The sequence below is a fragment of the Melozone crissalis genome, unplaced genomic scaffold (genome assembly GCF_028551555.1).
Source record: "Melozone crissalis strain CALT ecotype California unplaced genomic scaffold, PUWL_Pcris_2 ptg000005l_1, whole genome shotgun sequence".
Lineage (NCBI taxonomy): Eukaryota > Metazoa > Chordata > Aves > Passeriformes > Passerellidae > Melozone > Melozone crissalis.
This window is the reverse complement of record NW_026535783.1, coordinates 41,161,251-41,178,970: the sequence shown is the minus strand read 5'-3', so window position 1 is coordinate 41,178,970 and position 17,720 is coordinate 41,161,251. Positions and strand designations below refer to the sequence as shown.

The 17,720-nt window shown below is 42.0% G+C and overlaps 1 protein-coding gene across 1 annotated transcript in view; it reads left to right on the top strand.

The window, feature by feature from the left end:
* Positions 1 to 739: 739 nt before the first annotated feature.
* SH3GL2 (SH3 domain containing GRB2 like 2, endophilin A1) overlaps positions 740 to 17,720 on the top strand; it is an 89,172-nt gene continuing 72,191 nt past the window's right edge. Inside the window, exon 1 of the mRNA XM_054281633.1 lies at positions 740 to 854. Coding sequence (XP_054137608.1) covers positions 810 to 854 — 45 coding nt within the window. The 5' untranslated portion in view covers positions 740 to 809. The remainder of the gene's footprint in view (positions 855 to 17,720) is intronic.

The following is a 17,720-nucleotide window of genomic DNA, read 5'->3' as shown; positions in this document are numbered from 1 at the left end:
CTGGGTTCTAGGCTTTTACTCTCCAGCCAACAGCCACACCAGAAGGCTGGAAGAGGCAAAATTTAGAAGCGCTTTTCTATGCATCACTGACAATCTGACGGGAGAAGAAAACAGCGCTTGTTGAGAGAATCCCAATTAGCCACGGTTTGACTACCAACTGTGCTTCAGTGAGGCACGATCAGGCCCAAATAAACTGGCCTGGCCAGAAACGTTTTGTCAGAAAATCGGCCAACATTGACATTCTCTCTGCTTTCCTCTCTTGCCCCCGTTACTGCTCCGCCAATTTTTTTCGGGTTCATTGCCGCGGATGATACCCCGCGGGGACGAGTATCCCCATCCCCGCCGGGAAGGCTGCTGAGGCGAGACCGAGCTCCGCGCAGCGCGGAGAAGACCCACGCCCGTGGCCGGGACCGCGGCGGCGAGGGCCGGGTGCCCATCCCGGGGGTGTCCGCGCCGGACAAGCGCTCTGTCCGCGCGGGTGCGAGCGCCGTCGGCCACATGCGGAGGCGGGGGCGGGTGCGGGTCCCGGGCCGGCGGTCGTGAGGCGGCGGTGGCGGCGCTGCGGCGGCCCCGGAGCCCCGCGGGGCCTCAGCCGGCGCACCTGCGGGGCGGGGGCGGCGCGTCCCGCCCTGACGTCACAGCGCTCCCGCGCCGCCGCCGCCGTCTGACAGCCTGCGCCGGGCGCGGTGCGGTGCGGGCAGGCAGAGCGCCCCGGCGGCTCGGCTCGGCTCGGCTCGGCTCGGCTCGGCTCGGCTCGGCTCGGCTCGGCTCCGCTCCGCTCCGCTCCGCTCCTCCGCGCTGCCCTCGCCATGTCTGTGGCCGGGCTGAAGAAGCAGTTCCACAAAGCCACGCAGGTACCGAGCGCTCTCCCCACGCGTGGAGCGCGCTCGGCTGCGGCCGGCGTGTGCGTGGGCATGCACGGGTTTGTGCGCGGGTCTCCGCTCGAGTGAGAGCGGGGCGAGTGGGTCTGCGCGGATGCTGTGCCCGGCCGTGCGTGATGAGTGAGCGTGCGGGGCGCCGTGTGTCTGGCCGGGTGTGCGCGGTGCGCGCAGGGATGGCTGTGCGCGGAGGGCGGGGGTCTGCAGGGGGGTCCATCTGCCGGGGGCCGGGCTCGCCGCGCCTCCCCGCTCTGGGCTCGGGGCGCGTTGCGGCAGCGGGCAGCGGCTCCCGGGGTGCCCTGACCGCCGCTCTGGGAGCCGCGGGGCAGCCGCTGCCGCAAGTACCCGCCCCGGGTCGGACCTGCCCTGCCGAAGTCTGTGCGCCGTGTTCCATAGGCGCTGTTTGTTTTAGCCTGACTTTGGGAAAACGGCAATAAACATGACCTTTTTGTTTCGTGGGTCTAGACCGCAGCTGAAATACGAGTAATGAGGTTTGGTTCTGTTGCTTTAGGCATGGTGTGATATTGCAGGAAGGTCAGGGTGAGTGTTTCACCAGTAGCTGAGTTGTTTCATAATACAAAATCTGTGTGTTAGAGTCTGCGAGGGTACAAATTCTGAATTAGTGTGCTTTAGGGCTAAATCTAAAATGATTTCATATAAGTCAGAGGAATTAATTTAGATCTAGAGAGCTGACACCAAGACCTGTGCAGTGTAGGTGGGTTTTTTTTTTGTGATTTTGGGTTTTTAATGGATTTTTGTGTGTGTGTTTTGGGGGTTTTTTTGGTTGTTGCTGTTTGTTTGTGTGTTTTTGTTTTGTCTGGTTGTTTTTTAAGTTTTGTTTTGTTTGTAACTAAATACTAAATCTCCAGTTATTTCCAATTGCTTGCCATTGCAGGCATCTTCAGCTAGGAGTCTTGGTCACTGCGAGCAATCTGTAGATCCAGGCACACAAGATACATTCCACTTTTTGACTTTTCAACACCCATGTGTTTCCCCTCCTCTTGCATCTCATCTCTTGAGCACTATGGGGAAATATTCCCTGAAAAAATGATCATTAATGCAAAAATTCTGATTTTCCATACCTTGTAGCTGCACCAGTACACACTATAACTCTGAATGCAATGGTTTTATACCAAGTCCTGCGTGGGTGCATGAAGACATTGAATAACACTGTGTCTCACCTTTCATGCCACATTGTTCTGCATCATTGGTAAAATAAGCCTTGCAAGAAAACGTCTGCACTCAAAACAGATGGCATAAGGAGCAGGTAAGGGTGCCTGAGCCCATCCAGCAGTGCCCATCTGCTGCTGCTTACTTTGTTGTTTCTTCCCCTGCTGCCCTCGGTGCTATGAGCAGCCTAGGAATCATCATTATGGCAATTCTTATTTTCTGATACTGAAAATAAGAATTTCACTGTCTTTGCTGTCCATGTTTTAGGAAGCAGGCAAGATGAAGTTCACTTTTTAGTATTAGAAATTTCAGTTCTCCATTTTTCTAAGCTAATGAGAATGCATCTGCAGCAGCAGAGGTAAACATCTTTTTTTGAGGGAGCATGGTGTGAAGGGTCTGTGCCTGCTGTTTTGTCCTTCAGATGACACTCTCACACTGATTGTCAGCAGTACTGTCATTTAGAAGGAAGGAAGAGTTTTAGCTGTCTGGAACAAAACCATTTAAGTCTCTGATGCCAGATTTAGCAGCCTGACATCTGATGACCCAGGGATTTTTGGCCCCAGCCTTGACTTTCGCAGTTTGTTTTCATGCAGGCCATGAAGACACATTCATGTATGAGAATGACTCACAAGTATGTTGAAGAGTGATCTGCTTATTGGATTGTGTGCATTATGAGTGAGAAATCTGCGACACAGTTGTGCTGACCTTGCTCCAGGGAGTAATCCTTTTGACTAGCGGTTAAACACCAGGTGAAATACAGATTGACATTGCTGGCATGAATGAAGCTTTCCAGATAGGAACAGACAAATAGGAAGTATTTAAAAATTCTAAATTATTTATTTGGTTCCTACTCATGTTTATTTATATGATGTGCTCTTTAACAGAGTCCTAAGTCATATCAAGAGCACATCTGGATTGTTTTATACAATGCAAAAACATTATTTAATTTCGTTTATTGTTTTCTGACTTGTGAAATGTCAAGCTAACCTGCATGAAGTACTGCCAGTTTCGCAGTTGTGCTGAAGAACTTAATGCCTGTCAACTTTCATGGAACACCTGCAGCAGCAGTGAGATATTGATGAGCAGGAGGACACTTTGCACCTTCTGGAATGAGTCAAGTGTTCACCCTTTTGCCTTTCAGAAAAACTAATGGGTTCACCTCTGTGCAGCAGATAAATAAAGTTTAGAGAAATCTTCCTGAGTTTGTAAAAGCAGGGTGAGTCTGGAAGCCCTGATATTAATACAGAATTGCATTAATACAGATGTTAGACTGACCATGTGGAGCAGGTTAGGTTGTTCATTTACTTCTAATATCCACAGAGCACCTAAGAAGGAGAAATTACCCCATTTGAATGTTAACATGGTGCTGCAGATCTGTCATACATCTTGAAGCTGGGAAGAGCTAAAATGTGTTTTTCCAGAAATGGGCAACAAAGTGCTGTGCCACCAAATGGTCCCTTTTTCTTTAGGCATGCAGACTCCTTTGCCAGTAGTGTTGTGCCAGTGTGACTGACAGAATATGGCTTCCTCCACGTTTATGTACAGTTGTAAAACTACCACAGTCACTTTGGGTGATACAGATTTGACAGTCTGGGGCATTTAAACACAGTTGTTTTAAAATAGCGTGAGCTTTGTTTCCACATGACTGCATTCATTGCATAATATGGCTCTTGTGAGGCACAGTCAAAACAGCTTTCAGAAAGTAATAATTTCTTAGGGAAAGAGAGTAACACAAATTCTGGGAGTGGCCACATCTGATGTTCCATTTGAAACAACTGAATAAATGTGACTGACATTTAAATAGTATTTAAATATTAATATGGTGATTTGAACCAAAAGCCTGCAGCATGGTTTATTTTCTACCACTGTATTCTGCTTTCGTGATTAACTTTGTTTCAATACCCAGATCAAATAACCCAATTTACACATTTCTATTTATATGTTTGAAAAAATGAGAGAAAAATGTTTGATATTGGAAGAAACATCTGAAGAAATGACCTCCACTCCATTCATCATTGTCAGTAGATTGTTAGATGCCATTACTTTAGGTGGAAATTACTATGCTTCTGTCTTTAACAAAGCAACCTGTGAATGGCACAGTAAGAGAATGACTGCTGTTTAATAAGAAGCAAATGAGATTCCTGCCTAGCTATGCTGTTGTCCACAAAGTTCTGTGGTCTTCCTAGGGCTTCTGTGCTAATTCAGAGCCTGTCTACACAGGTTCTCTTGTGAAAAAGAGAAGATTTGGGTTTATCTGCCAGAATGTTTTTTTTTAATTCCTTGGTCAGAAGTATGTAAAATGTTTTTCTCTGTAATGTATGACTCAGTCCACTTACTAAACAAACTGCAACTAACCAATTTTTACTGTTCTCTGTTGATATTAATATTTTCCTTAATTGCTAGCACACTCTGTATTCATAACATGTTCCTGACTGTCCTGCAGTGTTCTGTGGCAGCTGTGTTTGCTTTTCCAGTGATAGGACATCACCTGTCTTTTCCAGCTGATTGTGGTTGAATCTGTAGCTGTGGGTCTGCTTTTCTCCTTCTGTGTTTCCTCACATGCAAAGGTACATGTGGGAATTGCCCTGGAAAGCTGGGCAGCGTTATATTTTTCTTAGTGCAAGCGCTGCACCGTGTGTTGCTTTTGTGGAACTTAATGATCTCCCTTCTCATGTAGTGTGGAAACTTGCGAGCAGTGTGAGGACGGTGGAACGAGGGTGGTTTGCAGGGTGGTGTGGCTCTGAGGATAGAGCCCTGACAGGCTGCTAGAAGCCTCTGCTGGAGAGGCAGGCACTGCTGGCAGTCTGTTGGCTTCTCTTAGTGTGGAGCACTACCTTTTGGGATTAAGGAAAGGGAGCAAAATTTTGATCTGGAAATAAAGACTATTTTTAGAAAACAATACTTAGCTGCAGAGGGGATTATTTCCGCAGCAGGTAGGGAAATTCCTTCTCTTTGTGCACTCTAGCTGATTGCCAGATACATTATTCACATTTGGCATGATTCCCGTGCGTCCTTTTATTGATATTACATAATTGAAAGGGTGAAAATTGACTTTAATCTAAATTGCTCTTTAGTTGGATACTGTGTAACCCTTCTGAGTTGCTGATGGCTTAAACAGTTTGCGCCAGTTTTAAACCCTATTTCTAAATCGGATTGGAGGAGCTCCTGCTTTTTGTACTAAAAAGATCATGACTTTTTTTTTTTAAGATTTCTCAAACATCTGGAAAGTTACTGTAGTAACTTTCCGACTGACGGATACACTTTCCATTTTTATATATGTATATAAAAGTTGGAGCACTAAATGACACCCATCTCTAAGTTTTCTCCCAGTGATATCTGGAGGCAAAGAATACCCATAGATGCTGTGTTCAAAACACAGCATGCACCAAATTTTTGTTTCATATCTTGACTCCATCTAAACTGGAATTATTGCATAGCCAGGAAGAACTGGACGCTCTTGGTCACTCATGCAAAACTGTCTTTGAGTTTTAAATGTGTCCTCATGACTAGCATACTGATTGATAGCATGCTGCATAAAGTGCTGGAGCAGCATAACCAATTTTAATTGAAGAAGATTTTGCAGAGGTTACTGTGCAGAAAATTCTGTACTTTTACGTAGCTCCTAATTGCAAATGGAAGGGAGGTGCTGGGTTGGTCTGACGTATTTCTTGTGAAGGATGGAGGCTTGAGGAGCTGGAACATTGACTCTCATGACCTAGTAGTGTACCAGTGAAGTCTTTGGCTTTTAAAAGCTCGACAAGAGGGACGGAGTTGAAAATCTGCTTTGTGGGCCCCAAGGAGCTGCTGCTGCTCTGTGAGAGCATGTGAAGAGAAGCTGTATGGGCAGCATTTAGTGGGATGTGCCCTGACTCATGGCCCTCTTACCAGGGAAAGTCTGTGGTATGTTCAGGGACAGCCAAAACATCCTCCAAACCTCTTACCTTAGAACTAAAAGGTTTTCCTTCTGCTGCTTTCCAGAAACTTTTGTGGCTCTGATTCTCTTCTCAGGCAGTGGCTCCTGATGGACAGTGGTGGTGCTTATCCTTTCTTAAGTATATGTAGATAATCAGACGAAGGAAAATTGAGCTACAGTGTGGCATTATTGCAATGATGTTTGCCACAGCACAATTACCTTGCTTTCAGTGCTTATCTAATCCTGCACTTAATCTTGGAGACAAAATAATAGTGTTTTTATAATCTGAGATATAGCACATCACAGGAATCCATCCAATCTGTCATAGAAGTGCCAGAAGTTAAAATTAATTATTTTTTTCCCCTCCCCAAGCAGAGAAAAAAGAAATTGCTATTTACTGTGCTTACATTTTTCATAAAATTTCCCTTTATGGAGGCTCTACAGACCTGCATGGTAGAAAATTGAAAATTATAAGTGGTTGTTTGAAGTTCAGCATATTTTCAGTTTGTCTGTAGATGGAAATCACTGTGATGGACCTGTAGAGAGCGATATGTGGGTATGTATTTGCACTTGATGTAATAGTGATGATGTTCTTGTGTCCGTGATGGAGGACGTATCTTTATAAATAAACATATTTAAATTTTTTTTAATTCTGTAGACTGAAATTGGACTGACGTAGCTGTTGCAGCGTCATATGGTTCACACTGAGTGCAGCAGTTTGCGCGCACCTTCTTTCCCCATCATCATTTCTCCACAGAAAGGGAGTGTTATTTGATCCCAGCAAAGGTGCTGCTGAGGCAGCAGCAGTATAACCTTGTGGTTTGGTGTGATGCCAGAGGACCTTCTGAAAGAACAAGAAATTCTCATTTGGCTATTGCGCCTCTTACTAGAGGCAGGCCGGAGAATTGAATGCATATCTATTTCAGAGTATATAGGTCCCACTAACTGAGATCCTTGTCAGCATTTATGTGATTTTCATCAGGCTGTGTTTTGGTCTTGTTTTCCTTGGATTTGTTATCACTGTCAAAAGGGGTTGCTATGCTGAATTCTTTGTAAGCAGAAATTTTAAAATACAGAAAAATTACTGGTTTTCCATGCCTTTTCCTCCACAATTCTATGGCAGCAGACTGTTAAAATATTTATATTCCCTTCTGCCTCCATCATATTTTTTGTGGATTTCAGTTTGATGTTTTTAATAACTTGTGTTATTTATACATCAATTGTTACTCTTTTTGATTGCCTAATTTCCAGTTTCTATTGGCTGCAAAATATCTTTGCATGTGAAGAGTTTATCTAAACATTTTGATATAGAGCTTGTTTTTCACCTTTGGGATATGAAATTCAGTGGCTGTTGTGCAGAAACACCAGAGATACTGTTTATCTTTCAGTTTAAAGTGCCACTAAGCACTAGACATCACTTTGTTCTGCGTCTTTGCGAAAGAGTGCAGGAAACAGGTTGGAAGGAGAACAAGTTTTGTTAGAGATAAAAACTGGGGGTTTTTTTCTCTAGAAAGAAAATTTTCCTGCAAATGTTCATTTAGTCTTTTATGACTTTCAGTAGACTAACAGGATTTGCTCTTTTAAGCAACACTTAGACAGATAGATATTACTGAGTTCTTTTCCAATCTGTACACTTTTCAGCTTTAAGGTCTGTGCCAGAAATTCCTTTTCATGCAAAATCAATCTAGATGCAGAAAACCAATTAATAATTCATAAGGTATAAATGTCAAAAATAAATGGTGTTTGCCTTTCCAGATGAGTCACTTAGAGCTTGTCTGCCTTGGAAAGTTATGGCATCGTAATCTAAGGGCTGAATTGGAAATGCTGCAATTTTACAAGTATAACTCTGCAATGGATGGGTTTCTTTCTACTTGTAGAGGAGCAGCTTTTCAACTTAACTGGGTTTTTTTGAAAGGGGAATTGAGGGCATCAGACTAAGGCCTATCCTTCCACTGCAATGAAAGTGTTTGCACAGAACTGGCTAAAGCATGAGAGACAACCAACTAGTGTATTTTTATCTACTGTTTCACCATATATTTTCTTTTTCCCCCTGGGACTGTTATCTTTGTCATCCAAACGCAGTTAGCTAAAACTGTTGGTTGCTTCATCCCATTTCTTGCACTGGTCAGGAATGGATGGAATTTGGTTTTATTTTCTACTGTTATGAAAGGAATTAAGAACTTTTAACACAGAGCTGAGGCATGAAGAATGTTCTAACCAAATGCAAACATTTTAGGAATCAGAATGTTTGAATGTCGAAATGTGCCTTGATGTGCACAATAACCATGAGTGCACATTTACTGGCTAGACTCCATCATCCAAGGAGACTTTCACTAGTATTAACAAATGGAAGTTTGTCTTTCAGGAAGAGTGGTTGGATCTTATGTTATTATTTGTAGTCTAGATTTGGGTTTTAAATATGCACATAGTATTCTGAGGCTGGCAGGGAATCTTCCTTTCTCACAAAATTGCTGAAAAACATATTGCCAAATATGAGATGAATTCACCACTCTCAGAAGTGGATGTAACTGCTGCAAGTTTTAAACATAATATACCTTTCTTCTAGACTGTCATAAGTATAAATAGGTAAAATATAAATTTTTGAAGCATGGGAAGGTGTAATTGTCTCAGCTGAAGTCTGAGGGAAGCTTAGGTAAATTATATAAATCTTTAGCTTTTCAATGCAGAAAAAGTATTTTTTTCCTCTATTAGACTCTTTCTGTTTTGTTTCACCTATGTAAGATGCTGCAAAAAAAGGCAAACCAAATTAAAGTTTTGCATGGTAGCAATGGAATTTTCTTGCTAGAGAGAATAGGAGCCAAAAATATGTATGACATCAAAACATATAAAATACCAAAAGAATAATAAGGTTTTTTTTTTGTTTTATAATATTGTCATTCAGAATATGTAAGTCAGGATGGTTTTGGACCTGTGACTTTTCAAAGGCCTGAACTGGCATGTTTTAGGAAGGCTGCTCTTTTATAGCCAAAAATCTGTAACACTTGAAATAGAATAACAAAAGCTCTACAGCTTCTGGAAAGTATCCTATTTTTTTATTTAACAGTAGACTTGGGCAGAAGTAAAATACTAGAAAGGAAGATGAGTGAGGATGAAAGACTGGAGAGGTCCACAGCAGGGATCCTTGAAAACTGAGCAGAGGTGCACTGTCTGCTCCGGTATGTACGGGTGGTGACTGACTGGAGGGAGAAGGAATGGCAGATGTTCCTGAAGGAAGCTAGCGCTTGCTGTTTCCTGCTTCATTAGCCGGCTAGCTCCACGATTCCTGTTCCTGATCTGGAGACAGTGATAACGTGTACTGTTCCAGCCCAGGAGCAAAGACAACTGTTCCCCAAACACATACAGCTTAAGTATCACCAATGGGTTAACGAGGTCAGCATGAATTTAATGGTGTCCGTCAGTATAGGCAGAATCAAATGTGACTAACGAGGGAAAAAGGTAACATTGTTTCTAAGATGACAACCCCAGCTGTTACAGATTTCCTGTCTCACAGGGAGAAAGAATAAGGAAGAGACAATTGTCCTCTGCTGCTCTGATTTCAGGATGGTCTTTTAACCATAACTGCTGGACAGCCACTGAAAAATAAGCTTTCCATGACTTAGTGCTTTTTTCTTTCCCTGGGGAGAGTTCGCTGTTCTGAGTAGACTGACAGAGCCTTTATATTTTGTGTGTGGAAAGTTCCCCCAGCGCTGGCTGCCAAAGGCTCTGCTAGGTTTCTGCTGGCTCAGCCAAGTCGCTGCATCGGGTCGGTGACTCACGGGAGCAGTGCGCTGCAGCCCCCAGCCCCCGCGGGCACAGCCGAGCTCCGCGCTCCGGGCCAGCGTGCTCCGAGCTGCGGCCCCCGGGGCTCCCGGCGACTCCAGTGCCCGGCCGGGCTGCGAAGTGCCCCAACGCACACTGGCTATGCAGATGTATAGCTTTTTGAGATGAAAGGCAAGGTTGTGCCAGTGTGTCTTCCTTGTCCATAGCCATAAGGAGGGGAATGAGCCTTGTAATTCAACATGAGAAAGCATTGTTGCAGACTCTTGACGTGAGTTTCAGTGTATCTGCAGAAAAGGAGCTATCCTTCTGCTCTGTGCTGTTAAGTGACTAAACCACAAATGATCTTGTTTGACAGAAGAACATAAGTCTCTGGACATGTGTGCAGTTGTGGCTCTTGAGGCCCAGAGAGTCTCGAGGGCAGAGCTGGAGTTTGGCTGTCTCGTTTCTTGATGCACAGCCTGAATGTATTAGCCAAGAAAGGAGATGAGCATGCTTGGGTTGAGCTTCTGACTGGAGCTTGCTGGTTCCGCTGCAGAGTCTATTCTAATAATAAAAATAAGTTTTTGAGATAAAAACAAGTGGAAGTGTGCACGGACTTCTATTCGAAAATGTCTGCCAGACTATACAAGAGAATTTACGTGATGCCCAATGGCTGACCTTACACTTATGTCTTTTGGGCTGATAGGATAATTGCTCATTTACCCTTCTCATCTTAAGAACAAGACCACTTCCCAAATTATGTATTTAAAACAGCTATATGAGATTTCTAGCAACTTTTATAAAATGCAGGCTGTCTTCCTGAGCAGCTTTGAAAGCTTCCCTAGAGACATACAGATATGGTGCTGTTATATCTTGCTCTTTGTAAAAGACTCTTTCTCTCTTTTCTTCCACAGCACATTGGAGCAAGAGAGATTTGAAAATTTAATGAAGCAGCAATAAAACAGTCTATTCTAGTTCCATATTTTTCTCATTTCTGTTTGCAGATTAACTATATGTGTGCTCAGGGAAACTTCTTGATCTATAAACAGATTGACTGCTGTAGACTTTTTTTCCCCTGATTTCCTCCTGATATTTCTTTAAAACCTTTGGAAAGTATTGTTACAGTAGATTGCATTTCCTTTAAATGCTATATTAATTTTCTTGCAGTAAAATTAAAGTTGGGAAGGTAAATTAAGCAGCTAAGGGAGAAGCCATGGATGTCAAATGAGCTGTTTGTTAAAGAATGAAGATCAGATCAGGAGTATAAGTGACAGCCTTCTGGATGGCTGAGCCAGAGGGCTCTGGGATAGGAATATAGGCCTCTTGGAAGCCCTTTGGAGTATGTGATGGAGCAGGTAGCAGGGAGCTGCAGTAAGTGGGGAGAGTGGGATCAGGTGTTATCTTTGTATGCTGTGTTTTAGTAATTTTATTAGCACTACACTGAGGACTTAACAGAAGAGAATGGGATTTTTTTTCTCCTATTCTGTATTGCAAGGTCATGAATGTAGACATGGTACCACAGCACCCCGTGGCTGTATCACTATCAGAAGTCGTCAGGTGTTTGGTATGTCCCTTGAAAGTGACTGGGTCTGTGGTTATAGGTTTAAGATGTGAAATATTGAGGCTTTAGAAGCATTAACAAATATGGACAAGATAATGCCAGCTTGCTCCTTAGTATTCCCAGGTCAGAGATGAGAGTGCTTTAAAATGCTGTTGCCCTGTTTTTGCTTTTGAGGTTTCTTGCTATACATTGAAGAAGAAAGTAGTAGTAATTTCTGGTGCCTGTGCTAAGCTACAGAGAAGACTTGAGAGAAAGGTGTAGGAATTCTGTTCTATCATATCACAGAGGAACCTAAGTCTGACAGAAAGTCCCAGGGAAGAGTGGAAGTGGCAGGAGGAAAAGATAAATTAAAGTATGTTTGCAGATACTTTGGTTTCCTGCCACAGCCCTCCTGAGCCTGGGCCAACAAGCAAAGCTCTGCAGTGCCCTCTTCTGCAACCATTTCTTTTCCCACATCTCTGCTGCAAAGTGACCAGGAGGGCAGGAAAAGTGACTTTTTGCTCATTTTCTGTGCCATTCTTCTATATCTGAGGAATTTCTGGTAGGGTTTGTGGGCCTAGTTTCCTCTGCAGTAGGTCAGGGTGATCAAGGAACTGAGACTTAAGCAATTAATTTATTGTTTCTATTATTGTGAGCCCTTGGCTCTACTGAAGTAATGTGATTGGTTAGCAGGCTGGAAAAGGTTGGGTTTTGTTTTGGTACCTTATTTGTTTTTAAACAGCAAGAGTCCTGGCATTAACTATTGCTCTAAATTATAAAACAATGTAGTGTAGCTATTAATTCTTTAATGTAATATTTTAAAAGATGTATAAATCATTTAAGGAAAGCAGAAAGCATTTATGTATTATCACAGGTTTTGCAAGCAGTGCATAGTCAAGATTTACAAAAATTTTCCCAGTATTTTGTTTGCAAAGGAGACTTTATACAAATGTACAATTGAGGTGACCTTGTTCTTAGTATGAAACATTCACTAATGCATGTGGTATATGCCTTTACTCAGCAGCAAAAAACATTCTGCAGACTAAATTTTGCTGATCTGCGTATTTTTGCTCATTTATCTTGAGCACTCAGAAATAATTTTTATGCAAGATTTTCATTATTATTATTAATAACAGTGTTTTAGCAGCATATAATCCCAAAAATTAAGGAGAAATTACTGAACGCAGGTGTTTTAAAATTAGTAATGCAAGAGCAAAACCTAGGGTTTCATTATAACTACATGGTTATAAGACTTAAGAGGGGGAAAGACTTATAAGTTAAGTTATAAGACTTAAGACTTTTGAGGGGGAAACCACACATAAGAGCAGACAAATGACAGGTACTGCAAAGAACCATCAGTAATTCCTCTGAGCCATTTTGTCTTCTTCAAGTTTACCTCCTTTGAGAGCTGTTCCAGTTTGAAATGTGTTCTAGATCTTTGACAGTGTGTGATTGTGCCCCTCCCTCTTGCTTTCTTTCAGACAGAGTGAAGTAGCAGCTGACCTGAACTTCTGAGGCATTGTCTATATTGGAAAGTCACACAGTGCAAAAAGCTTGTGAAAATTGCAGGAAATATTCCAGTTTTAGATAGATTTTTCTATGTCATGTGAATATTTAAAGTTTTTTTTCAGACAGTTGTGAAGAGCTCTCTGTTCAGCTGATGGCTTGACTTGAGTTTTAAATTTAGTAAATTGATTGACTACTATTAACTTCCTTTGCAGGCAAGGTGGTGGAAGATGCCAGAAGAAAAGTAACATCATCCACACAGAAAAGAAATCATGTGAATTTATGAATCAAGAGGGCATTTTAAGAAATGATGTAATAAATTAACGGATGTGGCAGAGCAGGTTTCTTTACCGTTATCTCATTTTAAAGAACTAGATTGTCTTTTTTGAGACACAGAAAACACGGGACCTTAAAGAGACGAGGATGGAACACCTGAAACACTCCCTGTGATCTCTGGTGATCCGGGTAGCACTGCTGAGTTGCCATCTAGGAGTGTCATCTTCTGGAAATCTGAGCTACTGGGTGCCCTGCTGCAGCCCTGATTGTTCACACCTCCAAGGTTTGAATAATGCAAACCAGGAGGCTGGTGATGAACCACTTCTGTGCTCCATCACGAGTTTTGATGTCTGCCGTAGATGGCCTTCACTAAGAAGTGAAGGATCCTTAACCGCGTTCTTTCTGTGCACCCAGACATAAGCTAGGCAGTGAATGGTTGTAGTAACCAAGGGGTCTGCACTGGCAGTGCAAGCTTTGCTCAGAATTCCTCTCCCTGCTTTGCAGCACTTTTGTCTCACCAGTGTGCAAAAGATGTGATAGAGGAAAAGCAGCTATAAACTCATGAGGAAACTGTGAATTCATGATCTCTGGGTATGCCAAAGAGGGTAGCTGTTGTAAACATGTCCCTGATGGCAAATGTCTATTTATTCTGCTTTTTTTGCTTTGTATTTTTTTTGTATTTTCTGATCTGAGCCATTGCTACCATGCAACCAGAACCCAATGACTAGAGTGGTGTATGATCTTGGCTGATGCTGGTCTTGCTGAAGATACATACTGCGTAGATCTAACTTGCTAATTTACCTCAGTGTGCAGTGCTAGTGAGTAATGCTACTGCCATACCTGTTTATTGTCAGTGGTTTGAAATACCTGGTTTTAAAACCTCACTTTGCAGACAAAGATAGACTTGTGACTTCTCCTTGACATGAAAACTTTGGTTTTGCTGTTGATCAAGTAATCAGTGGGACTGGAAGATCTGATGACTGTAATCCACACTCAACAGGCGAAGCTCATTGTAGAAACTGAAATATTTTAGGTGAGTGTGGGAAGACGCTGGATTCTGCATCCCTCTGAAGAGTCAAGAATAAGATGCCCCCTGGCTTCTGGAGGCTTATCTTTCCAGATACTTCCAGTAAAGCAATGCACTTCATCAGAGCCATGTGCCATGAATTTTGGTCACCTTCAAATTCTTTGTTTGCCCCTCAATCTTTTTTTGATGAGTGGTAGGAGAAAGATGTATATTCATATTATATATATATATATAGATATATATATATGTATATACATATATTTATGTTACTTTTAAGGTCTTTTATTTCTTTGAAGCATTGAAGATTTAAATGAAGAAAGTATTGGAATGGTATTGGAAAGGTAAATTTTAAGCACTGATAATGAGTTGATCATAATTCATCATCTTTTTTAAATCTGGGCTATTCAGCTACACTTCCCGAAGTTCACACAAAAGCTTGATAAATTGTAGTAAATACCGTTTCTCATGAATAATACTTGAATCAATCAGGGAATTTATAGTTTTGCTAATATATGTGGGTGAGAGCATTCTATATTTAAACTGATTGGTGTACCCCCTATTTAACCATAGCTTTGCTCATGTCATTATGTATCTGTCTGGTTCTGTAGAGTCATTGTGATCTCTGCAGTCTTGCTTGGTAGGGGCATGTGCATGGAAAAACTTCCAAGGCTGCATGGACTTTTGAAGTTTTCAGAAAGCCCTCTTTGTTACAGAGAGCCATCATGTAAAGTGGATAGTCTGGCTTTTTTCGCTTTAGATCTTCCTAAGGCAAATGTCATCATTGGTGTACTTTACTGTCATGCTGCAGAAGGAATGCTTATCTGTACTTATGCAAACAGCCTTTGTGAGAGCTCTGTTCCTTCTGGTAACTTGTGTTTCTAGGGCTGTTACAACTTTTATTCCCATAAGAACTAATGACATCACTGAGCGGTGTTACAAGTGATTTCATCCTTTAATATGAACTAATCAGTAACACAGAGTTGTCCAAGGAGTAGACCACAACCTGAATAACCTGTGTTGTATTTTTTCGGTGGATTGTTCAACAGAGTTGCACACAGCAAGATCCAAGATCATGCGTCTAAATAACAACCCAGAGATTGCTTTGCCTTCAAACTGCTGTAGCTGATGCTGCAAAGGACTGTAAAGATTGGTGTATCCCAGTGGAATCCTACAGCCCTCTACCTGTGTCCTCACTGCGGTGAGGACAAAACTAGATGGTGACAGACACTTCATACACTTCCTTCAGACTGAACATATATGTACACTAACATGGTATGCACAGTTTTATATTTTGATTTCTTGAGTGACATCATGAAAAGCTGCTGTCCCCCTGGGACTAACCCAGCTCTGCCTGTGTTCAGATGACTTAGTGTTTGTCTGCTTCTGGAGTGAAGTGTATGTGGCAATTGCTCTTCCTCTGTTCTGGTCCTCACCCTCTCTCAGGCACTGTGAAGCTCTTAGGAGCCATATAAATACATTACTTTTACTTGCTTTTTTACACTACAAATGTATTTGGGTTTATAGCATTTCTTCTACCCACATAACCTGAATTTTTCCTGCTAATTTCACATATTCATTCTCTGTGGAAAGACCTGTGAGTCAGTCTTTGCTTTTCTGCATTTGGAGATGAATTTGAAATTCTTGAATCCAATTAGAGTCTCCCTGTAGACATGCAAGCCTTTTTCATTTCATGTTCTTCTGCTTTACTTGTCCTTGTGGAACTAGCAGTGAAATTATTATGGAGCATCCCTATTCCCATATCTGTATATTATTATGTATCAAGCAGTCCCAGCTATCAGGGATGTGAATGTAGCACTCAGACAAAGGAGATAGGCTATTTTGTGTGTATGTCCATATTATTTATGAATCGGTATAGGAGATATTTAGATATGGACACCGTACCCCAGTAATCCGAAGTTCCTCTTTAGGCGATGAAGTGGTACGTCAGAGAAAATGGCTAGCTATTGTTACCATCTGACCAGAGCAGAATACCTGAAAATGGTGCATCCACTGTATATATGTGTGCTGCAAACATAAACAAAAGGGCAGATGTGGATACTAGTAGAAAAGGTATCATCAAGCTTTTTGTAGCAATCTTAAGCTTGAGCATTCAAATCGAGGGATGAAAGTGCGTTCTGAAGTGATAATTAATATTTTATGTTTTATATCCAAGTAGAAAATCATGGTAGTTTAATGAGACAAGCAGTACTATTTTTACATATATAGTGTAATCAGCTGTGAATGTTTTAAAATCTTTATGAGGGCCATTATGATACTGAGAAGCTGAATTAAAAGCATGATTTAAAAAAATATACGAGACTGAGTTTGCATCGTTCTTTATTTGAAACTTTATGTTTTGACAATTCCAAACCTTTCAAGAAATGCAGGGGCTAAATGTTTAGTTTAAAACTCCATTAAGTAGATCTTTTCAAGTAAATTGTTTGCCTCCAAGTTCTGAAGCTTTTATGAAAATAATTATGAAATTGCAGGATTTCAAAGTATAAAAATCACAGACATTTCATAATCAAAGTGAATTCCTCCATAGACTAAGTGTAATATGTGGTCTTTTCTTCCCAGTGTTGGCATTGGGATAATGACCTTCCCAACAAGTGACATCAGCCACTCATTGTAAGTCTCTCTGAAGATCTTTCACCCCCTTGGTCACCTCCCTCTGGACACGCTCCTTGAGCTGAGCTCCCAGAGCTGCACACAGAACTTGAGGTGAGGCTGCACCAGCACAAAGAGGGACAATCATTTCTCTTGCCCAGCTGGTGATGCTGTGCCTGAGGGACCCCAGAACACTCCAGTTGCCTTCCTGGCTGGCAGGACAGTGGTGGCTCATATTCAACTTGCCATCAATCCAAACTCCCTCTTGTTTTTCCATGAGGCTGCTTTCCAGGCTCTTGTCCCCCAGCTTGTACATACAACCTGGATTACCCCATCACAGGTAGAAAATCCATCACTTGCTCTTGTTCAGTTTCATGTAGCTGATGATTGCCCACCTCTCTACTTTTATCCATATCTCTCTGTGAGGCCTCTCCACCTCTGAGGAAGTTCACAGGTTTTCCTCCTTTGGTAACATCAGCAAAGTACTTAACAGACTTTCAATTTCTGTGTCCGGGTAATTTCAAATAAAAACGTCAAAGAGCACTGGCCCTAAAACTGAGCCCCATGAAGCCTACTGGTAACTGTCTGCTAGCCTGAAGTGATGTGATTTAGTACCCATCTACCCATCAGTCAATTTCTCACCCAGCATGTTATAGACTTTCCTAGCTGTGTGCTGGACATTTTGTCCAGCAGGCTACTCTGAGAGATGATTTATCAATCATGCATAATGAATCTTTCATTAAGTGCTGTACATTGTATCCTCTCCGTTATATAACGTTTTAACTATTTGTATTCACAACAGAGCGTGAAACTTCTTTATTCAGTACTTAAGACTGTCAAATAAAGTTTTCCTGAGTTGTCTATAAATTTTGCATTAAATCTCACTTCTTCTAGTTCTACTCTGTGAATTGTTTTCCTATGTCTAATGCTGCAGAGATGACTCACCTGTGCTGGGTGAAAATCTTGACCCCTATAAAGTAGTTTTATAAAAACAAAAGTATTTCAGTTCTTTTCTGCGCTGAGAGACAGACAGCTGCCCATGCT